Here is a 25305-nt window from a genome sequence, read left to right on the forward strand (position 1 = left end):
GGTGCTAGTGTGTCCACGCATGTTGCGTCCCACACCAGCAGCCGGCCCCTCTTCCATGGCACTAGACTCATGCCGTCGGGTCTCTTGCCATCGTCCCGCATGATCCCGCTTGGCTCTAAGGTAGCTTTTTACTTAGAACAGTGAAAAATAAATTGTGAATGCTTCCATACAAAACCCATACAATCCGTAAAGTGGCAACATAAAAAAGTATAAATAGTTGCCATAACAAAAATATTAATTTCCGCTTTCAAAAATTATCGTCTTACTCCTTTTAACACATGTAAAATGCATATTTATCACTCTTTTTACAAGCTAAAGAGCTTCAGTGGTGCGATCTATGGGAATCTAGCAGTTTACCAACACGACAATGGCCGAACAGCCCGTTTGAGTTATTTTTTATAGGCCATTACAGAAAGACCTGCCATGTCTTTGGTTTAAAAATGGCGTATACAAGCTTTTTGTTTGCCGGTTTACGCTGTTGATGAGTTGACGAGACCCCGCGCGTTGATTTACGAGGCGTATACTTCACGAATATGAAAATAAAATACATGTGTACGTATATTTATGACAATGGTCCCCGTGAACAAATTATGTAGCGTTATGGTGAATTAGAATGGTGCCTGTGGATTGTCATTTCACGTCGCTAGAGTTACTCGTCCATAACGTAAATATCACCCAGCGAGCGATTTATATTTCAGATATGACAGCATCGAAAAATAGTAGATAATGGAGAGTTCGGAAGACGATGCGGGCGCCGCGTCGAACGCTTCCCGCCGAGCGCTGGCGCGGGAAACGGAGCCCGAGCGAGCCGAGGCCATGGACGCCTGTGCGGCCGAGCCGGCGGGCGCGGGCGGCTCGTGCGGCACCCCCGCGACGTCGGAGGAGAACTACGACGGGGACAGCGTCCCGTCGCCCTCGGCGCACGACGCCAACACCAGCACGGAGGCCATCCTGGACATGATCGACGACTTCATCGACGGGCCCCGGGAGCCGCGCGAGCCGCCCCGGGAGCCCGACCCGCCGCCCGCCGGCCCCGCGACGCCCGCGAGCACTGACCACACTGAGGAAACAACTGATAACCTCTCTGTTTTGCAACAACAAACCAACAAGAGTGAGTGTGATGTGATCCTGGCAGAAGTGTTGATTCCACCTCCCGTCCACAGTGCCAAAAGTGAAACCTTATTGGAATCCAGTACTGAACCAGAATCACAGTTATCTACACCGTGTGAAGTCCCTGTTGACACTGGTGTAGCGGCACAGTGTAGTGAGCCTGTTGCATCTAGTGAAATTGAGCCATTGCCAGTGCCTGAACAATCACATCCAATGGATACAGTAAGTGAGGAAGTGGTTTCAGTTGGACAGATTGAGGAAAGTGCATATGTTCACCAGCAATCATTACCAACTCAGAGTGAAGATGTTATTGTGCCTGAATCACGTAATCAACCCCCTTCAGAAGAGCACAGTGAACCATCTGCAACGGTAGAGCAAAGTGAACAGATACTTGCAGTTGGAAAAAGTGAATTACCACTAGAGCAATGTGACCTGCCAGCCCCAACAATTGAGTGTGCAATACCATTAGTGCCAGAATCAAGTGTATTATCTCCCGCGGCAGACAAATGTGAACTATCAGAAACCATTGGACAAAGTGATTTGCAATCTATGGCTGGACAAAGTGAATTATCATGTGTGGATCCAAGTGTTTTGCCACCATTGATAGGCCAAAGTGAATCGCCGTCACCGACAGAGCATAATGAACTCTTACCAGCCAACCAAAGTGATTTACCATCATCGGCAGAGCAAGACAATCTGTCATCAGCCCCAATTCAAATTAAATCAACAGAGCAAATTGATGAACAGTCAAAGGTAGATCAAAGTGAACTTCCAACCACACCAGAGCAAAGTGAAGAGCATTCCTTGGCTGAGACAAGTGATCTCCCACCAACAACATCTCAAAGTGAACTGTTATCAGTGACTGAACCAACTGAATCCACAGCAAAACCAGTAGATGCACCTTCATCGGAATTACAGAGTGAACAGCTCTCATCAGCAGTAGAGAGTGATGTTCCTACATGTATGGATGGAGAGCTGCCTTCAGCATCAAATACTGCCTCTTGTGAATCACCAGCACCTACAGTGCAATCTGAAAATGCCCCATTAGAAGTGCAAAGTGAACTACCCACATCAGCAGTACCTACACAACAACCTCAATGTGAACCTGAGCTAAGTGCACCTCCAATTGTGGAGCCGGAGCAACAGCCTGTGTCTAGCGTAGAAACTGATACGTTAAGCAGCTGTCCTGTACCTTCAAGTAGCATTTCTGACTCTTTAGATACTAGTGAATGCCAAGTGCAGGACCGGACAGTAAAGTGTGTGTCTTCAAGTGAGAGTAATGACAATGTAACAGTTGGAAGTGTTGAATCAACCTCTAGTGACATTATTGCTAGTACTCCAGTGACTCGGTCTCCACTTAAAAGGAGGCTAGTGCGGCCGGCTCGGCCAGATACTACAGTGTCATCATCAGTGGACTTGCAACCCACTGTGACCCAAACTACTCAACCCACTACCAGTGAATGCATTGTGAAAGATGTATCTAGCTCCTCTGATGCTGTATCTAGCATAGAAGATGTGTGTGCAACCAGGATAACTGGTAATGTTAGTGAAATAAGTGTTTGTAAAGCCGAAACATCAACGGCGGTGAGTACTCCTAAGAAAATTAAACTAATTAGAAATAAAATTCCTGCCCCAGTCACTCAGACAGTGCAAATTACTCCTGAACCACAACCATGTCAGTCTACATCTTTACCAGATGCTTCATTAAGTGAGTCCAGAAGTGAAAGCTGTTTTGTCAACTGTATAAGTACTACAGAATCAACACATACAACAGTAGATGAGGAAACTGTGAAAGAAAGCAACACTTCTGAAAATACTGTTTCTGAAATTATAATAAATGAAACACCTAAAGAAGAACCAACTATAGAGCCTCCAGAAGAAAAGTTAGAAGCAAAAGAACTTAATGAAGTTAAACATGAAAATGAAGTTGAAACAAGGAAAGTTCCACCCATTAAATTGAGCCTTAGTGGGACATGCAATAGTGAGCCTGTGGTTCCTGAAGAACAGTTGGATGATGTCAAGAGCTTACCTGAAAAGAGTGACAATATTGAGACTGCTAAAGAATGTACAGAAACTGTTAAGCAGGTACCAAAACTTACTATTAAAATAGGAAGTGCTGGAAAGATACCAGAAGAAATGAAGAGCCCCATACCTAAAGTGACTATAAAACCTTTGAGACCACCTGTTGATGATAAACAAACAGAAAACTGTGAGCAGTTCCCAAGTATTACAAAGTTAAACATCAAACCAATACCCAAGCCTCCTGAAAAGATAAATGATATCCATAGAAAATCAAGTAGTAGCGATATATCTGACACAAGTGAAAGTTCTGAAAATGATGAAACTAGCACTTCAGACCAAGCTTCTGCTTCAGACCAAGGCCCAAGTGATGTAATCCCTAAGGTCACTATTAAATTGGGCAAACCTGGTACTCAAAGTGAAGGAAAATTCTACACAGAAAAAAGTATTCCTAAGCTTACTATCAAGCCATTGCAAAATGAAGAACATGTGGACATTCAATCAGAAGAAAGGCAATATGAGAAAATACCGAAGCTGACTATTAAACCTGTAACAAGATCAGACAGCCAACCTCTTAGTCCAAAGTTGACAATAAAGCCACTGAAACCTCCTCCAGAATCTAATCTTTGCAAAGAAATTAATATGGATCAGAGTGAAATCCCCAAACTTAAAATAAACCAAGAATCTCTTTCTCCTCGGGAAATAAAAGAGAACTCACATGTCCCTAAAATAACAATAAAACCTATAACAAAACCTGATACAGAAGCAACAAGTCCTAAATCCACAAAGAAACTGTCTTCAAAATGTGAAGATGATCATATCCCTGTTGTAACAAAATTGAATATAAAACCTGTGGTAAAACCTACAGAAAGATCTGGTGAATCTTCTGACTCTTTTGATGATAAAGTTCCTGTAGTATCAAAATTAAATATAAAACCTATAGTCAAGCCTAAAGATAATGATATAGATTCTAACTTAGAAGATATACCTAAAGTTACAAAGATTAATATTAAACCTATAAAAAACCCTGAAGAAAATATTACTGAAGACTGTGATGATTGGAATACTTGTGGTGATGCAAAGAGTATACCTATTGTTTCTAAACTAAATATTAAGCCTATTGTTAAGCCTGTAGATGAAGACGCTTCCAAGGAATCTGAAAATCAATCATCTGAGACAGGAAACTCAAGTGATGATAACACAGATCAAATACCAGTAGTAACTAAATTGAACATAAAACCTATTGTGAAACCGAATGATAGTAATGATTCTTCACACTCAAAATCGAATGCATTAATCGAAGATAATATTCCAGTTGTGACTAAACTTAATATCAAACCAATTATAAAACCAGGTGATGATGTGTTGCCTTCATCTCCTAAAAAAGAGAAAAGCAGTGATTATAGAAATGCTGACACTGTGCCAGTGGTTACGAAGCTGAATATAAAGCCGATAGTTAAACCAGAAGAAATGGAACTCCAGCAAAGAGAAAGTGAAGAAGCTACAAACCCACCAATTGTGATGAAGATTAATATAAAATCCATGACTGAGTCTTATGATAAAGTAGAGTCTAAAGCTAAAGTCAATGAGAATCATACAGACGAAATTCCCGTTGTTTCTAAAATAAATATTAAGCCCATTGTAAAACCAATTGATGTTTATGATGAAGTCAAAGCAGTTGGATCGCCCAAGAAACAGAACTGCCATCCAAAACCGGATACTTCCTGTTCAGAAGAAACAATTGGTTCTACAAATACTGAATCATGTGAAATTGTAAAACAAAATTGTGTGTCAGAATCTCTAGAGATCCGTCCTGTAAAAGGCCTAAATTCAGTTGTTAATATGGTAAAATCAAGTTCACCAGTACCCATAACAAAAGCATCTGAGAACATGGAAAGGAGCATCAAAGCCAATATCCATAATGAAGAAAGAAAATCAAAAGATGTGGTAACAGAAGCTAGTAAAAGACAAGCTATTGAACAGCTTTCTCAAATCACTCGAAAATCTTCAACACAAACATGCACATTACTCAAGAAGCTGCTTGAAGAAACCACTGTGACTAAAGTTGAAAATATAACGAATGCACAGTCATCAGTTGAGACCAACAAGACCAGTACTGAAAATAACATAGCAGTGGTAAATTGTGCTAAAAGCAGCCCCCAGATTAGTGAGAAATTGGTAAACTCTGACAAGATGGGGAATGACTTGCAGCATGATCCAAAGGAGGAACTGAGCGAGCAGGTAACAAAGCCCCTAGAGATTAACACTGTATCAGACAAGGTGACTAGCTCAGGTCAGGATTCACCAAGGATTATTCTAAAGATCAATAAGACTGAACATGGTGCTTCATCAGAAATTATTAATTTGACAGATGAAGTCAAACCCTGTGAAAAATCACAGTCCACTCAGACTATGAAATCCTTTGCAAATCACCAAAAGGCTCATTTAAACAGTAAAAAGAAAACTGAACCTGAAGAAGTTTCTAATGTAGTGGGGAAAAGATTGCGAAGTTCAAGAGTGGTTCAAGAACAAGAAAAAACTCCTACGCCTAGACGTCTTACCGGCAAGAGAGGAACCCCGCTAAGTGCCAGTTCAGATAACAAGGAGACCGAAATGACGGCGCTAGAGTCCAAGAGAGTCAAACTAGGCAAGCTCCTCATGAACAAAGCCCTCACTATAACGCCAGTGACCAACGACATGGCCACAATAACGCCGATCGTAAAAGTCCCAAGCGTATCTCCACCGAACCCTAAAGAAAAGGTCAACAATTCCATCTTAAACAACGAGAATTGCTCCAAAAATGGCAATTCGAAGTTGCATAAAATCCTGTCGAATCTGCAAGCGAAGCAGGCCATGCAGGTGATGCCGACAATAAACTGCTTAGACAATAGAAGCAAAATAGTTCCAGAGCACGACTCTACGAACACGTCGACTGGGAGTTCAGACGTCGTGGAGGTGCCACTACCGGTAGACCAGCAGGTCATTATGCTGGACAGTCCTAGCTCCCGGGACTTTTCCCTCGCGCCAGATGACGTGGCGCAAGACCCGCTAGACGTGGACTCTTGCAAGGAGGTCTCCAAGCAGATAGTTCCGGAGGTGATGACTCCGCAGCCCAAGAAGCGCGGGCGGCCGCGCAAGGTGCCGGCGTCCGAGGGAGCCAAGCCCGCGCCGCCGCCGCTGCCCACGCCCGCTCTGGAGGAGCGACCGCAACGGTCACTCAGGCTGTCCAGGTAAATACATAACCTTTTCTTCTTCCTAATGAGTGCATGTTGCGCTACTTTGTCCAACCTCTGTCATTACACACCTAAAGAAAAAATCTTATCTATTTCCTCCCTTACACCTTCCTCAGTGTCCAATTTCAAACAATTTCTTAAATACATATATCATCACATTCAAATTAATCGGGTGCATACTACTAACATACATTTAAATTTCAGGGATCGTCCGGCCATCATACCGAAGCCGACCAGAGGCCGCGGGCGCGGGCGTGGCGGCAAGCGGCCGGCGGAGTCGCCAGTCGTGGCTACAGAACCCGCCCCTGAACCCCCCGCTACGCCCACCAAGACCGAAGAAGAAATAGACCCGACAAGCTCACGAATCAAACTCCCGCGCATGACGGAAGCGTTAGATAACATGCCGTCGACGCCTCTGACCAGTCGAAGACGCAGCTCGTCTGTGGCTGAGACGCCGGAGTTGAAGGTGGTGCTATCGACGCTGCCCGCTGAAGAGCTGATGAAGTCTCCGGACGCGAAGGGCGGGCGCGGGGGCAGGGGCGGGCGCGGGGGGCGGGGGCGGACGCCGGCGAAGAGTCCGAAGAACAAGGGAGGGCGGCGGGGCGGCGGCCGAGGCGCTGTCTACATGAAGGTATGCTTTATTTTCTTCAAGTGTAAGACCAAATTTCTTGTAACTGCGTATTTCTTCGTGAGGCCATGGATTTGAATCCGGCCATGTACCAATGAATTCTGTAGTAATAAAGAATTTAAGTACAATTATACAACATACCTACTCTTACGGTGAATGAAAACATTGTTAGGAAACCTGCACATGTAGTTGTAGATTCTAGATGTGTAACCTAAAGCTCATACTAATACTCATTCAAAAACGGCGTTACGGCTCGCGGCCTTTGACTTGATTACAAATGTACAGCGAAAAGCCCGTAATCTCTGACTACCCCTTTGGGGATTACAGTCGTGATCAAATTTACTCGTTTTTGTATGATATACCTTAAACTATGGCTCATACCGCTAAAGGTAAAAAGACAAGCTTGTGATTGTAGATAGATAAATAGATAGATATTCTTTATTTGTACACAAAAACATGGACAAAAATTACAAAAAAAAAACTAAATCTAACACATATGTACAAATGGCGGCCTTATCGCTTAAAGCGATTTCTCCCAGGCAACCTTTGGGTGGAAGGATATTTCGATGAAAAGCGGAAGGATATTTGTATTCAAAAGCCGGCGTGTTGTGTTGCAGGAGACGCTGGGCATCTACGGGCGCGTGTGCGGGCCGGCCACCACCACGGTGCAGCTGTTCGAGGAGGAGACCTGCATGATGGACGACAACGCCACGCCCGCCAAGTATGTACACTAATAATTATAATAATACGTGGGGACATCTCACACACGGCCATCCGACCACAAGCTAGGCAAAACCTGTGTTATGGGTATCGGACAGCTGATATATCTACACAAATACATACTATAGATACATACTATAGATACGTACTACATATCAACACCCAAGACCCGAGTACAAATATCTGTCTGTAAACAAATATCTGCCCCAGCCGGGAATCGAACCCGAGACCATAAGTAATAATAATAGTAAACGTTTATTCTCAGGCCACTGAGGCCCATAGCTTTGTAAGTCCAAGTAACTTAAATTGAAGATAAAACTTTGTTTTATGTACTGTGGAAGTATCCAAAGGGAGAAATTTAACTATAGTAACTTTCATAAGCAAAAAATCACTGTAGACTTCTCCCAAATAAAGGAGAAATACTTAATTTACTTGGTCCATTCCCACATTATGTTTGCATATTGGGTTTTTGCTATGGTTATTGTATAAAAACCTCTGATGCTAGGTAGACAATGGAAATTGAGATTGGGAGGTTACTAACATCTTTTAAACCAAGCATGCATACAAACAGAAAGTTAATTACATGAACATGAGCTGAATATTAATTATGTTCCTGTAATGTTATGTTACCTGTAATCATTATCTTGCAGTAAAGCTCATGCAATCGGTATAAGAGACATGGAATTTATTTAACTTATTGTTTTGTTTTTGTTTCCAGGCCCTCTTCCCACCTACTGGATGAAGATTCTCAAAGCTCAGTGAAGAGTTCAACGAACGAGAGCAGCAAAATGAAAAAATCCAAGTTTGCTGATCTGTTTGACAGGTAAATAGTACAAACTTTTCTTAGTAAAATAAAAATAGACGGTGACCAATCATTTTATGGCTAAACAACGCTCACGTCCCTCGTCTCGGTAGACTCTCCAGATGGAAAATGTCTTGATGTTGCCTGAAATTTTTTTTATTTTCCTCATACTTAGAAACAACACGAAGGTAAAGTATTTTTCTTTCATTTAATCTCATAAGTATATTTCTTCATTGCAGTAACAAAGTGTGGACGGCAGCCGATGTGAAAGAATACAAATGGCCGCCGCCTGAAACTGAAAATGCTGAACCGCAGGTAAGTTGTAATTATTCATTAACAATATTAACATGAAGATCATTTCTATAATCTTTATTCATCCTTAGTCAACAATCTCAATCCTTGACTGCTAGACTTACGCCACACTTAAGCAGAACTCTTTTAAGAATGCTGTTTTTTTGGCAGTCAATTCAATGACATGGTTCTGTAGTGTGGTAACACCTTCCCCTAGAGTGTATAAGTGCTGCTATTGTAGACAATGAAAGACTCTTGAGATCATTCATTGTCCTCTAAAATACAGAGACTTTCTTCATTCTACCCTTCTAAACATCACCCCCATAATCCAATGACCTTCAATCCGTCCACAGGTGATGATGATCCAGGAGCAAGTGGCCATGTTCCTCGGAGTGAAGGGCTTCAAGCGGCGCTACCCGGAACTGGCGAGGCGGGCTGTAGGCGGCGAGGAGCGCGCCTATGTACTAGCGCAGGGGGTGGTCACCGCCGCGCTGTGCGACCTCGGTATGTATATAACATATATCCTAACTAATCCTATCCTAACTAATATTATAAATGCGAAAGTAACTGTGCATGTCTGTCTGTCTGTTACTCTTTCACGCAAAAACTACTGAACGGATTTGAATGAAATTTGGTATACACATAGTCTAGATCCTGACAAAGAACATAGGCTACTTTTTATCCCGGAATTCCTACGAGAAAACCTTTTAAGGCGAAGCGAGGCTCGCGGGAACAGCTAGTAATATATAAGAGGAAGTGGCCATGTTCCTCGGCGTGAAGAGCTTCAAGCGGCGCTAAGTGACTGACCTAGGGTACATTCGACGTATGCAAGGAATAAAAGATAAAAGCTACATATATAATTCAGTAAAAAAACGCCTTAGACGAAAGTGACAATAAGAGAAAGATGGCGCTACATTTGCGTAACTTTTGTATGGTGTTCAATAAATCTACATTCTCACTGCCGCAATAAGACCATGCTGGGTTTGGGGCCGTCCATTAATCACGTGAGGCTCTAAGGGGGGGGGAGGGGGTACTGAAAACCTCACGAAACATCACGAGGGGGGAGGGGGGGTTCTCGTTAGACATCACGTGTATTATTTTTTTGTCAAAAATTAGGTATTTCTGAACCGATATTTTGGACGGCGCAAAAATTTTAACGATTTGTAGTAACCTATATATTTTTTCTAGTCAAAAATTGCCTTTACATAGACTTCCAAAAAAATACACGTGATCCAGGGGGGGGGGGGGGGGGGGGTTGGTCCCAAACCTCACCAAATATCACCAGGGGGGAGGGGGGGGTCAAAAAATGAGAAAAACGACCTCACGTGATTAACCTCTAGAATGCCGTGTGCCAGATCTGTCCCAACCCCCCTTGTCTGCCTAGTGACAGATCTGTCCCAAGAGCACTTCATCGCGATTTTTGTGATTTTAGTTATTAATTAGCACGAAATAGAGTATGAAATCACCTGTAATTTATTCTATATGAATGAAACAACCATCGACATCATTCATTGAGTCAAAAACTTCACTTGTTTACTTGTAGCGCGAAATTCAAATTTTCGTATCTTGAACAGTCTTTGTACTCGCGACTGTTGTTAATAAAATAGTGATTTCGTATGGAAAAAACGTCAAAAGCTAAGTAAATACTATGTTTTCTTGTTATTTATTCAATTTTGAAGGTATAGTGATAAATCAATATAATAAAAAATTACAAAAAATGTAGTTTTTATCGATCTAAAATTGTACCGGATTATTGCCTGAAGGGTGCGTAACTTTCTAAACTGTTTTCTAGTCTTTTATGTAAAAACATCAATAAATTATTTATTTCATTTATAAAGATAATTTTATTGATAATACATATTTATATCGGTTTATTCAATAAATAGCCAAAATATTAGAGAATATCTATATTTATCAAGGTGCATCCAAAATTCACACACACACATACGCAAACAAAATGGCCGCCGCTCGTGTGTGTACACGAAGTGCGTTGGGTTGTTATACAGCGTGTTTTATTTTTTAGGATCTTCGCTCTAGTGAACGTGAAGTTTAGGCTCTTTAGAATGATATCGGTGTGTAGATGAGTCTGAGAGGGTGATCACCTGTCCTATTTATATAAATAAATATATGTATTTATATATGTATATATTTATAGTATCATATTTGTGGAAAGTAGGTTAACAAATAACTAAATATGATTCAGTAAGTAACTTACTTTTAAGTTTTTATAATTTAGTATGCTAAAATACGAAACATTATAAAAATATTATCATTCATGTTTTATTTCATCAAAAGTGAACACCCTTGATTTGGGACAGATCTGGCACACGGCGCACTGGAGCAAGCTCTTGTCACGCACACATGCACATGTACAGAAAATGGAGTCTTTTGAAATAAAGCAAATTATAATCAGTTTTCAAAATGTAAATTATGAATCTTTTTACTCTAGAGTTTATATTTTATTGATATCAGTTGATAGCTATATAATATCTTCAAGTAATAAATATAAAAAAACCTGGATTGAAACTAAAATTATATTGAAATAGAGGTATTTTTCTGTGATGGGTGCAGTTTCAAGTAAAAATCTGTAATCAATGACCTATAGAAATCAAATAAAACAGTTATAAGCAATAAAATTCATTGTAACACGTTCATTAGCTATCTAACAATAAATTACAATCGATACATTATTGAGTACCAAACAATAATACCCAAATATTCATATAAATGTGATTCCCGCGCGGGCGCTCTCTGCTGTCAAAAAGCGCCGGCAGACGGCAGTTACATGTGTGCGCGGGCGTTCGGCATAGGAAAGGTTAATGGACGGCCCCTTTACACTTGTAATAAAAATCGCAGAAGTCAACTGTTACTGTATGTTAACATTATATGGAAAAACTTGCATAAGTATACTTCATTCACGGTTCCCCAAGGCGACTTATGCCAATTTCATTGCTATTGTAAACCCCACACTATTGTAACCACAACCAACTCGACAACACAATACAAATAGGGCGTGCAAAACCGGAAGGTTTTCAAAACCGGTTTTGAAGTTTCGGTTTTCAGCCTCAAAACCGGGTAACCGGTTTTTTACCGGTTTTGATATTACTTAAATATTTTTTGTCATACAGTACTAATTAAACAAGGAACCCATATTCTTAGATAGAGATATCCACAAAACATACGAATAAAACATTTTTTATGATATACTTACCTATTTTTAACCAACCATATGACAAATTAATAATTTAGTGAACAGGAAAAAAAGTTAAATAAGAATTATCATAGTACCCACTGTTATCACATCTAAAAAAAGTGTGTGGCACCTTAATGGTGTTTTTATATCGTTCTGTTATCATCAATAATTGTATATTTTAAACATACAGGCAGATTTTGAAAAAAAAAACATTTATCGTGTGATTCTTACGACCACTCTATAGTAGCAGTAAGATGATGAATGTTTTTTTGATGTATTACAGATTTTTTCATATCAACGCAACGAAAGAAAGCCTAACTCATTGATGGACACGACTGCATTTGATTTGACGTCCTCAACACTTCATGAAAAAAGTCCATAACGTCGAATGCAGTCCCCGCACTTGGCCTAATTATATTTTCAACAACGGTCAATGCAGTCCTGTTTTACCTAGAGTTTGTATGAAGACCACCTTGTTGTGCTTTATTGGGCCAGATTTCAACGTTATAATTATGTGCACCCAGAGTACCTTTTTTTCACACAGCAATAAGTTTTCATACAGCAAAGAATGTGAACTCACACGCACACATCGGTCACTGACGTCGTGTTTGCTTTACTGCGCCTAGGCAGAGTGCCGGCATGTGCACCAGAAAATCGTCACTCAATTTCCATACAATATTTTAGTGCTTTTTTATGAGTTTCACCATTAATCTAGTGTCCATCAGTGTGCCAACCGATATACAAATTCTTTTATTTTTAGAGTTTATGGGTTCAACTTCTAATGTATGTAAAAAAGTATATAAAAATACGATCAAAATCGGTGAAAACCCGGTTTTCGGTTTCCGGTTTTGAACTCTCAAAACCGGTTATGAAAAACCGTGATATATTGTCCGGTTAACCGGTTTTCCGGTTAACCGGTTAACCGGTTTTGCACGCCCTAAATACAAACCTACCATTACCTACCTAACCTACCTTCATTTCTATTTGTACTTATCTATAATTACGCTTGCTGTTAACATAGATTGATTTAGAACTTAGAAAATATGTTGTTTCTCATGTAAGTGAATTTGTAATTCTTTTTGAGAAATAAATATCTTAAACCGTAAACCGTAACCTACCATCTTTCCCCCAGGTATAACAGCAGTAGACGCGAGCGAAGTCCTCGACATCATGTTATCAGACTTCCCCCACAAATACGAGGAGTACCGGGGTCACCAGCGAGCGCGGAGGCAGGAGGTCGCTGAGGAGGAGCCCAAGGTCGAGGTCAAGGTCGAGGCCAAGCCGGAGCCGCCCAAGGTCGACCCGGTCAAGTTGAGGAAGGTTAGTGTCAGGGTTGATGGGGATTTTGGAATAGAAGATGGTTGCACTAAACAACATTATATTTTTTAAATGCTGTCAGACAGTAAATTCGGGTATAAAAAGTTGTCTGTACATATTATTATAAAACTCAGGCCTCGCGGTACGGGTGCGTTATTGATATCGATAAACTCGATTAATACGCGTTACACCAATCATGGCGACGTATTTGTGGCGAATCGCGATATATAGTGACGTTTATTTACGTGGCTGAGAGATCAAACCAATCAAGGTTGTAGGGATTCTATTCTATTCTATTCTGGTAGGGGGTGAAGTTCCTGTACGTGGCTCTCTCGAGTGGAAACTTTGTACATATGGTTGTAGGGAGGGATTACTAAAAGCATAATTATTTATTGCATTTTACTACTATTATAATATAATGATGTGCTTTTTTTTTCTAAATTCAGACCAGAAATACTGAGTCAACTATATTATAGTACAGACCTAACCACACCAAACCTGCACAGGAAATGGCAGCGGCCGCCGTCGCCTCCGCCTCGGAATTCAACGCGCGGCTCAACGCGTCTCGACGTCCCTACTCCGTGGACTTACAATCCAACACCGTGCACGCTCGCGCCCCCCCGCCCCCCGCGCCCCCGCGCCTGAGGGTCGCCCCCCCTGGGGGGATGTACCCGCTGGCGCTGCTGCCGGCGCAGTACCAGCACTGCTACCGGATCTACACGCCCGAGGAGCTCAGGTCAGTATACTAGAGAGTATACTATACATCACGACCCATCACGGCCCCACTGCTGGGGCACGGGTCTCCTTGCAATGAAGGAAGGGTTTTTTGGCCTAGTCCACCACGCTGGCCAAGTGCGGGTTGGTGGACCCCAACACAAGCAAGCTTGTGCTGAGAGAGTTGTCGGGTAAGTGGGCAACCCGACTGTCACATGTTTTCAAGCCGCCCGAAGGCCTCTGACTAGGCTTAACTGCGACTGATGCCGAAGCAGCAACCGGGACCCACGGCTTAACGTACCGTCCGAAGCATGGAAGCGTCCAGAAAAGCACCACTTGAAATTGGTCACCCATCCAATAGCTGACCATGCCAGTTGTTGCTTAACCTCAGGGATCAGTTACGATCACTGAGGCCAGCTCGACTACGGACGCTCAAGGGTTTTGAATGGTGATTATTGTATAGAAATAATGTTAGACAACGCTCTAAAATTTAGAGCGTTGTCTAACATTATTTCTAGTTTTGCAGTTCATTTAGAGTCTAAATGAACTGCAAAACGGTTACGGTTAGCGCTCATTTAGTTGGCGCCCCCAAGGTATGCATTTGCTAGTGCTGTAATCGGCTCAGTATCCGGATTGTTAGGTATAGGATCTATACGCCCGAGGAGCTCAGGTTAGTGGCTATTTGTACTCTATCCCCCTTATTCATAAAAAAGTTACTGAACGGATTAGCTATTGAACTGTTTTGTCACTCTCTGTCAAAGAACAAATTGTTCTCTGTCAGAGAGGGACAGAACAGTTCAATAGTTAATCCGTTCAGTAACTTTTTTATGAATAAGGGGGTTAGGTTATGAGTTGTACTACAGCGAGACATATTCGGCGAATCAACAGTCGTCGTGAACAGTGAGACATTCTTCGGCGAACCAGCAGTAATCGAACAGTGAACCGTGCTACTGACTGACTTATTAGCTGCGTGAGAAACGGTTCAACAACTGTGAGTTAGTTACGCCTCTCCGAAGGATCCACACAACTGGCGCTCTGCCTTCCTCATCCATCCTCCACCATCCCAATCAGGCTTCAATAAGTGTGTGGTGATACCAGTGAAAGATAGGAAGTCACAGCTATCAACATATTATGTGTGTCAGACACCGAACTTGCTGAGGAATCGTTATGATTATAAACATTTCCATGTTTTTCTCACTAACCGAGTTCACACGACTGCACGCCGACTGCAATCCAACTGCAATCGGACTTCGCGTTTGGTTTGCAGTTCTATTGCAGTCGTGTCAACTGCATTCAAACTGCATCTGAACTGCAATTTGCAGTTGAAATGCAGTCCGTCTGTCTAGACCCTAAACTAATTGTTGATGTAATGTTCCAGATACTTCCCAATAAACACTGCGCTAGCCGCGCCGCCGCCGCCGCCGTCGCCTGAAGAAAGTTCAGAATCAGAGCCAGACTGGGGAAGCGCCTCCTCGTCTAGCGATGAATCGGATGAACGCAGCTCGAAGGTTAGTACGGCTCTGGCATTGTTTGTAACTGCCAGTTTCCATATCTCTATCTATCCATAACTGGTAGTTACTTTCATGCGATTTTGAAATAATCAAAAGTAACAATCTGTCAAAATCGTATGAAAGTAACTACCAGTTATAGATAGATAGGTTATAGAAACCGGCAGTAAGACAACACTAGTCAAAAGTATTCGCCAAAGTATTCAAAAGTGCCTTTTGTCTCGCAAGCGCCGTGGCCCGGTTGTTAGATGACACTACAATGTGCAATGCTAGACGAGCGGGAAGTTTGTTTATTTTTTCTCTCAACAAATATAAGCATTAGCATTAAGTCCACCTTTTGTACACTTATATCTCATATTTGTGCAATAAAGTATTAAATAAATAATAATAAATAAATAAATAAATATAGAGTTTTATATTTTATTAGAAAAGCATGAGAGATCTATATTTTTTCAACTCTTTACGAGCTTTGTTATGTCTCGCTTTCTGTTAACTATAAACGTGCATATAAGGCACCTACAGACATATTTTATAACCGTGTCGGATAATTTACACGATGCGAGTGTAATATTTTGGTGTGCGTGACCATCGATTTCATGACCATTTATTGCGTTTACAAACACTATGTATGAATTAAAATGTTGATAGATAAACATTGTGATAAAAACAAGGGTCAATCAACCAATAGTTTTATCTTATCTTTACGATTTCACAACATGGGATAGTGCCATGTATTTACTCATCAGATAAAAACTATCTGAGATTACATAAATAAATTGTGTGTTTAGCTTTCAAAAGTCAAACAAATGGTAATGCTTTTGTATCGCCTAAAAGCAAATATTCCTAATGAAAGATTTTTATGAAAATAAAGTGCTGGATAGTTTCCCACACAGGCAAAGGCCTTCTTAGACACTATCCAAGATACATAAAAAGTGCTAGAAATCTAGAGTTAGCTCACCCAAAGGATGCCTGGAATTAATCACGATACTCATCTATTGTACTATCTCTCAACCATGTTTTGTGTTTTATAAATAAAGTTTTACTTTTCATCTATCATCTATACCACGTTATAACCACGAAAATTCTCATTCACAGAGAAAAAAGCTAACAAAGACGGCGCGAAGCAGTATCGTGACTCTGAAGGAAGAGGAGCCGCCGTCCGGTGACCTCTGTCGAGTCTGCAACCTCCGAGAGGAAGCTAATAGGAAGTACTCGCACGAACGGTTCCTAGAGTGCTCGAATTGTCACGCTAAACGTGAGTGTTTTCATCTGCTGCATCTTAATTTAGTTATGAGGGCCGTACACAATACTGCAAATATCGGACGTCACTCTTTATGGCACAGCTGCAAGTGGGATGTCGTCTTTTTTAACCTTCGACAAAAAAAAGTGTTATAACGCGTCTGTGTATATGTGTGTCTGTATCTTTTTGTGGTAGCGTAGCGACTGAATCGATTTTATTTTGCTCACAGGTAATGTTACCCCGACCCCGAGTGTTCGTTGATATATTTTATCAAAATCTGCTTACCCGTTCAAAAGTTATGCTACTTTTATTGCTGAAAGTCGAGATTTTTTTAACGTTGTTAGGTTAGGTCATTTTACTAGCCCTAAAACCCCATCTTAACCTTCCGCAGTGCACCCGTCCTGCCTAGAGCTCTCGCCGGACACGATCCGAGCGTGCCGGCAGTACGCGTGGCAGTGCGCCGAGTGCAAGTCCTGCTGCGGCTGCCGGCTGCCGCGCGACGACGACAAGATGCTGTTCTGTGACTTGTGCGACCGCGGCTTCCACATATACTGCGTGGGGTTGGCTGCCGTGCCTGAAGGTAGGATATCTACTAGAATAATAATAATAATAAATAGATAGTAAATTATTAGTGCAAGTCCTGTTGCGGCTGCCGGCTGCCGCGCGACGACGACAAGATGCTGTTCTGTGACCTCTGCGACCGCGGCTTCCACATATACTGCGTGGAATTGGCCGCCGTGCCCGAGGGTGAGTTCATATGTGGAGACATCTCACACAGGGCCATTCGACCGCAAACTATAGCTTGACAAGTTCCTTGGCGGCCCTCCTTGCGGGGTGAAAGACGTGGAGGGGGCGAGGTACCCAAGACGACAGCGGGTAGCGGGGAAGGGCAAAGCGTGCACTGCACGTCATTATTACGGCAGTCTCGGCCGTGTGTGTAAAATCTGTCATAATCTGAGTTCGACGCACATGAGACCACTGATCCTGAGACCATTAGTCTTAGGATGAGTGTTGAGACTGGAACCTCCACAATCGTCGGAATATTTAGGTACCTTTTTAATATTATAATCATATTATTATTAGGTACTTATACTTCCACATATACTGCGTGGGGTTAGCTGCGGTGCCTGAAGGTAGGATATCTACTAGAATAATAATAATTAATAATTATTATGTTATAGATAGTAAATTATTAATAATAGTAAGGCTGCGTCCACGACGCTAGCGGGCGGTGCTATGCGAGCGACGGCAATAATTAGTATTATTTACTTTATGGCGGAGATATCATGAGTGGTATACTATAGATTAGACAAGATGCTGTTTTGCGACCTGTGCGACCGCGGCTTCCACATATACTGCGTCGGCTTGGTTGCCGGCACGAGGGTGAGTTCACATAAGGTTTACGGCTAGCATAGACCTAGTAATCATTAAAAACGCTCGGTCTCCTATTCTAGATATACAAATATGCCATCATATAGTAGGACACTGCGGTGTCCGAGGGTAAGTTAATATGTGGAGACATCTTACATACCACCATCAGACCCCAATCTACGCAGAGCCTGTAATATGGGTATCGGACAGCTGATATATCTACATAGATACAAATTAACATCAAAGACCCCGAACCCGGGGCCTTCGGAATAAGTCAGGGTAGCTAAGTGGTACTCGGCGCACTGCCACAAGTACTGCCAGCTCACAACCCTCGCGTGCCAAGTTGCCTACAGTATTTGTGGTGTGGTTGTGCGCCGAGTGCAAGTTCTGCTACACATATACCTACTGCGTCGGCTTGGCATACAAGTTCTGCTACTATATCCCATTCAACGACTTCGCTGAATAACGTTCAGTCAAGACGTCGAACGTTACATTCAACGACTTGACGAGTTGCAACGCGCTAGTTATTCAACCAAAAAGGAGATTCAACCAGATGCGACATCTATATGGAGGACATTTATTATGGAGGGTTGATGATAATGATAATCGTGAGTGAAATCTAACTTTCACACTGCCGGCATTATTAAAAATTACTATCATAACTTGTGTTATCCCACTTAGAATGACTTAGACGGTCGAATGGCGTGGTTAGTGGCCCTGACTGCTATGCCGAAGGTCCCGGGTTCGATTCCCGGCTGGGGCAGATATTTGTACTCGGGTCTTGGGTGTTGATATTTATACTTAATATGTATCTATCTATGTATTTGTGTAGATATATCAGCTGTCCGATACCCATAACACAGGCTCTGCCTAGCTTGGGGTCGGATGGCCGTGTGTGAGATGTCCCCACATATTAATATTATTTTTACTTAACTATTCTCCCATCTTCTTTTCTATAATTCCCACACCATCACACCAACCTCACTCCCCACTTTCCCTCCTTACAGGTCGGTGGCACTGCTTCGAGTGCGCAGTCTGCAAGTCTTGCGGCGCGCGCACCCCCTCAGGCCTCGCCGGGGGTGAGGCGGGGGGAGCGGGGGCGGGCGCGGGGGGCGCGGGGGACGAGGCGCAGTGGCACCACCAGACGCGGCGCGGGCCCGGCGGCCACAAGGTGTACTCGCACTCGCTTTGCACGCCGTGCGCTCGGTGAGTTTTGCAAATTGTTTTAAAATGGGGGGTAAGGGTGGAATTTATTTGCTGACGTCAGTCGTGTTACTCCTGTACATATTAGGAAGTCTAAAGTAAAATAATTATTATAAGGGCCTGTTTCGCTATGTTTGAGTAACCTGTGGGATAAGACATGCTGTAACTGTCTAAAACATAATTATAGAGAGTCATAGTATGTATTTTATCCCACAGGTACTAATTATCCAGACATTGTGAAACAAGCCCTAGTAGAGCTAGGGCTTATAAACCCATGAGACCTAACACTCATATGACAGATGATACGCGATTGACGTCGGTGTAGGAGGAAAAGATCCTAAGATCGTTTGCGAGCATAGAATAGGGCTGTTTTAATGGGGGGTTACAAGTAATATGACTGTTCTGTGCTCGCATTATCCGTGTAGGTATACCTATAGATATTCTGTTTATTATTTCCTAAAATGAAAAAATGCCTACCAACAGTTGTCGATTAAGTTTATTCAATTAATATCGTATAAAAACTTGCACTATCCAAAAAAAAATGGGGTGCTACGAGATAAGTTAAATAACTTACAAATCTGTAAATATAATATCACGCCTAGCTTTCAGAGGTATTAGAAGTAGCAGTGGATATGGGCTCTAATTGTATTCTTAGTTAATTTCCTTTCCAATTAATAGTAGCACTTGCGTACATTTCCAAATAATTATCTTGTAATACTTCTCGATTTTTATTAGACCATGACTTATTGTATTTTATATTTTTTACTGTGTGTACTCTGAGTACTTACTTACTAAAGTTATTTTTACTATTTACGTCAATACTTAACGATATTTCCGCATTGTTTTCAAGTAAAAGCAAGCAGAAGCGCCGACAAACGTCAAAAATGTTCCAAATCGAAGACAAATCGAGGGACGCTGACAAAAAGTACAATTCTATATCTTAATAATAATCGGAATACATGTGGCATTCTGTCCGTCATGCAGTGGTCTTGGTAGTAAATGTCATTCATTCATTCATTCATGTGTGAACTAACATGTGCGTTCTTCATTCTGTGTCACATTCTGCATTCATCTTGGATCGCTTGTTTCTTGTTAACTTCCGTAGCATTTTGTCCCCCGCAGAATGATTCTTTCGCCCCCAAAGCAGCAGCATAATTTCTTTTAGCACCGCGCCCAGTTATAAGTTGCATGCTATCCTCAGCCCGACCTATACCAACAAACGTAGAGTTAATTATATTGTTGTGCGGCTGAATACATTTGCAGTAATATAAAAATGAAAACTGGTTGGTATATGTCGCACTAAGTTACGATTTTTGCGTATAAAGAAGTTAATCTTTACGGTACGGTGGGTATGACTCGATTGATCAAATTTAGCCGTTTACAGTTCAGGTCTAGACTGGATAAGTGTCTAATCTATTCGGGCATACCCTTCGTAACCATGTAAAGACATTCTTCTATGTTTGTAGACTCGGATTGCTATATCCATTACAAATTGACACGAAATCCAAGTCTACCGACTTTAAATGTTCTATTTGTGTTACAAACTAAATGATTGCAACTAAGTGGTGTTTACTAAAACGTTGAATTAATGTTTGTTTTTGTTTCGATGTTGCATAAGTTTTGTTAACGATTTCTCATTAAATGTTCGAGCGACGGCGGTTCACACGACATCTCTGCGGATATCAAGGAACTAACTCCTCATTTTGGGTTCCATTCCTAACCGGTTTTCGATTCTCATCCGTTTTATTATTGGTTCAGATTTAACAACCTTTTTATTACATTTCTTCGGTTCCTCGGATAATATAGTTTAAATTTTATGTTCGCACATCCAAGATTAAAATGCACAAATAACACTGGGGTTTAACTAATTTAATTGAAATTGTTAATGATTGGCAATATTCTATCATGACGGTTTTTATGTCTAGGTTAAATATGTTTTAGTTTGTTACTTTACTGATAAATCCAAATTTACACTGATATTAATTTGTAGTCTATTTATATAAGTATCCATATCATATTATACCGAAGAGAGGTAATAAATAACTAACATACAATCATAATAATCGCTTGGGTATACAAACATGAGCTGCGTTCGAATAGCTTTCAAGTTACTGATTTTAAAATGCCTTTATTTCTTAACTTAAATGACCAATGGAAAATTCAAACTTAAATAATTTGAAGAACGAAACCTTTATTTTGAAAATACGTTGTCCTCTTGGTGTAAAAATTACCACTTTCGTCATAACCATAAGTTACAAAGGCACTTATACACAAAGCCAAATTGAAATCCCACTTTCATCTTCAACCCCCAAATTCACTACCCCTTCCCCCCTACTCCCTACAAACATGTAACTTGAAGACTATTCCGCCGCTCGCGCCCTCTATCCGCGATTATATGATACTAATGGCGTGTTTCTGTTCCGGATATTGTGTGCGTAGTGCGTATCGCATCGGCCGCTACTGCCCGCTCTGCGACCGCTCGTTCATCGGACCCAAGGGCACCATGCAACTCGTCATATGTAAACTCTGCGATAGGCAACTGCATCAAGGTAAGTCCTTAGACGGAACGCTCCTAAAGTCTCCTAAATTGACAGATTCTGAGCGGTTCATCAGCAGTCGATTGTCCCACAAATAGTCCGCCAATACAACGATACGTCACTTTACCGCGGAAGATTCATGTGGCAAACGACTGTCGATGAACTGTTCAGAATCTGCCAATTTAGTATCTGAGATAAAAGAATAGACTCTAGCTACACATTGCCGCTTCGCTTCGTCCCACTCTTTCACTGTCTATGCTAGTTTTTGGCGTTTGCGTTGTTGTTTTTCTTTTGAGGGAATAGTCGTATGGTTAAGATTATTTGTGCTGTAACTCTTTGCTGGATACCAGCCTATTAATTACAAGTGTAAATTGGTGTGTTTTACATGACCGATTCACCCTTCGGTGTGATCTCGTAAATCTAAAGTTTCAATCGGTTTTAAATACAGTTACAAAAGCAAATGATCTTACACCATACGGTAGCCTCTCTACCCTAAAGCTTTGTGCAATGCAATCTGAGTTAGCATGATCACTACTTGCTTTAATAAATGTTTTTGAAATCTCCGCATGTCTCACTTCCTCCCATTTACCAACAAATATGATTAAAAAAACATTATTATTATTACGCCAAAAAATAGGAAATAAAATCGCATCAATAGTATAGTTGCAAAAAAATATACTGACAGGGATATAAAAAATATATGACAAGCTTGCGTGTGAATAGAAAAATTCAGACCGCAATAGCATGGCGGTTCTGAAAAGACTTTATAGTACTAGACCTAGAGAAACTGCCTAGATTTATGTAGCAACGGCAGAAGCTATATTGGGAGGCTTTATATTGAATACCGTTGGCATATCAAAATGGCAAATAGAGCCTCATTCTTGCACAAGCGTATTATAACGTATGCAAATAATTTTAATTAAATCTTGCATACGTTTATGACAGTTATAAGTGGGTCATGGTAAAGTTTGTGGAGCTATTCTACAAATATCTGTCCTTTGTATGCCACTTGATATGCCAAGTGAAATGAAATGAAATGAAATCTGTAACCTGTGTCATTTCCCCGCAGACTGCGTTAGACAGACGGTGTCGAACCTCAACGTGCTGGAGTACACTTGCGCCGAGTGCAAGCGCGGCGGCATCACGTCGCGAGCGGCCGCCGCCCGCCTCGCGCCGCGCACCATCGCCACGCTGTTCATGGCCAAGCGCCGGTTCAACAAGTACGCGCACCGGCAGTACCTCGCCTCTCGACTTGCTAGCAAACAGGAGGACGACAGCCTGCCAGAGCCCGAGAGCCTTCCTGAGCCAGAACCGGAGAGCCTGCCCGAGCCAGAGAGCCTCCAAGAGCCCGAGAGCCTTCCCGAGCCCGACGACGCCTCTATGGACGTGACGGAGGCCAGCGACCCTCTAGCCGTAGACGAGCCCTCTCCCCCCGCCGACGACGAGGCAGCGGCCGCCGTCAAGGCACTCCAACTAGACTTCGGCGACTGAAAGTGACTGTGTGTGTGTCGAGTGCTGGACTGTATAGTGGACGATGTAATATATATTTTTAGTGTTAGACGTACATATAACTCTTATCCGCTTACGGTAATACGGTTGTAAGGTACTGTTGCATAAATCTGATTAATATAACTATTAAGTGGTAGGCTATCTGTTAAGTGTAAGTTATCGGATAGTGGTGAGATCTAGCTGTATTGGCTCTTGTGTTTTCGCCGCGTTGTCTTCTGTTCCGTGCGTTGCGAATTGCGGTTATGATTCGTTTCGAGGAAGGAAATAAACTTTAATGATATTTATCCCTAGAGGAGTAGACAGTTTAATTTAACACAAAGATATTTAAACATCCGTAACTTGGTTAGATGGTAGTGGATCGCAGATCACTAACAGTTAAGTTGTACAGTAAATATCTACTAACATGACTATGGGTAGCTGGCCGATCTTTTCTTATTATTATTATTTTCCGTTTTCTATAAGAGAAATCATGTAATTTGTATGTTTCCATTTTTGTTATGTTGAAGGAGAGTATAAATGAGATTGAAGTGCTGTATTTTATTAAACTGACCGTTTGTCTAACACGTTGTAAGTGTAGCAGTGTGTGGTTTTATAGAGGGACTTGTAGATGATCGCTGGACACTGGTCCAGAGATCGAACTAGTTCTGTTTACAAGTAATATCGTCTGTTCACCGTTGCATTTGAAATAGTTTGGTACATTCGGCGCTATAGTACAGCGGCAGGCATCTGTCGCATCCAAAAAGGTCCAACTACAGCGCATTTTGTTTAAGAATAAATTTTAGATTATTTTTTAACGTCGCTTCATTAAGGTATTTATTTTAGTTATATACTTTTATATGGATACACCTGTATACAATCACGTCACATACTCGATTATTTGCAGAACTTTAAAATATTATATTAAATACATACACCATAGTACCTAAGTGGTCTGAAGTCCACGAGAATTAACTTATGATTACGAATTATGTTTATAAATACAACATTGGCTAAGGCTTTAAGCAGTCTTTATGTTAATCCCCTAAACCCGAGTTATTGTGTTAATTTTATAAAATGTTTTGTTTAATATTAAACAGTTAGAGTATTTTAAGGCTTTTCGTCTTGGTAGAGTAATTTGTGTGAATGAAATTCAACAACTCCCCCTTTAAAATGATTATTGTCGTTTCTTTTATTATTTCAAAGTACAAATATGTAGCTGGTATAGGCATCTACGAACTTACTTTCAAATCCCTGCGGCACGTATCCACCCAACATTTATGTAGTTTAATTATAATCGAATTTTATTTATCAGAGTATAACGTTTATTATTTAGATTCTGAGAAATATGTTTATTGTAGAAGAAGTATTACAGTTATGTATTTGGGTGGTTGCCGCCGCGGAGGGTGCCGCTTGTTCACTGCCATGGCTGCGCGCGCGCACGCTCGCAGCTCCAGTATTGCTGTCCTGCTCTCGCCCCTCGAACCACTTCGTGTGCAATTTGTCCCCAATATGTTGTGTATTATAAATTAGTATAAGAGCAAGTGATTCTATGGCAACATCTTGAACACTTAGTGCGTGAAATGTATTATTTTTAGTTTATAATTATGCTTTGGTTATTAATAAACTGTATTTACTTAGCGACAATGTTGAGATAAAAAAGATTTTGTAACAAATTATTTCATCGAATCATGTTATAATGTTTTGTAATGTATGTACACAGCTGATTGGTTCGGGTGCGCCCACTATGCGCATTGTTTTCTTGACACAGGTGATTAAGACTTACATGTAAGAAAATTATGATAAATCTATGTCTACTTAATGCAAGTGTAAACGTTCTAGAAATCTCGCACTGTTCGGTCAATTTTGTAAAAAAATAAAGTAAATTTAATTTATGTTTGCATTTTACTTTCCTATGCCTAGCACCTACCACG

The 25305-nt window shown here is 41.3% G+C and overlaps 1 protein-coding gene across 4 annotated transcripts; it reads left to right on the forward strand.

Moving 5' to 3' along the window:
• The first annotated feature begins 210 nt into the window (after positions 1–210).
• On the forward strand, positions 211–25266 carry LOC105381725 (mucin-17). 4 transcript variants are annotated; one of them, XM_048627167.1, is made up of 16 exons: positions 211–552; positions 699–6359; positions 6567–6993; positions 7608–7711; positions 8429–8533; positions 8752–8827; positions 9157–9307; positions 13129–13316; positions 13820–14049; positions 15406–15535; positions 16631–16790; positions 17167–17355; positions 19154–19352; positions 20200–20274; positions 21789–21898; positions 22956–25266. In XM_048627167.1, exons 2-16 carry the CDS (start codon positions 727–729, stop codon positions 23375–23377), a joined length of 8199 nt encoding a protein of 2732 aa, XP_048483124.1. In that variant the 5' UTR covers positions 211–552; positions 699–726; the 3' UTR covers positions 23378–25266. The 4 variants fall into 4 exon arrangements, with proteins under 4 accessions (XP_048483124.1, XP_048483125.1, XP_048483126.1 ...); XM_048627168.1 differs by lacking the exon at positions 20200–20274; XM_048627169.1 differs by lacking the exon at positions 21789–21898 and having other exon boundaries at positions 22956–23098.
• Positions 25267–25305: the final 39 nt, after the last annotated feature.

This window comes from Plutella xylostella, chromosome 18, assembly GCF_932276165.1.
Source record: "Plutella xylostella chromosome 18, ilPluXylo3.1, whole genome shotgun sequence".
NCBI classification, from domain to species: Eukaryota; Metazoa; Arthropoda; class Insecta; order Lepidoptera; family Plutellidae; genus Plutella; species Plutella xylostella.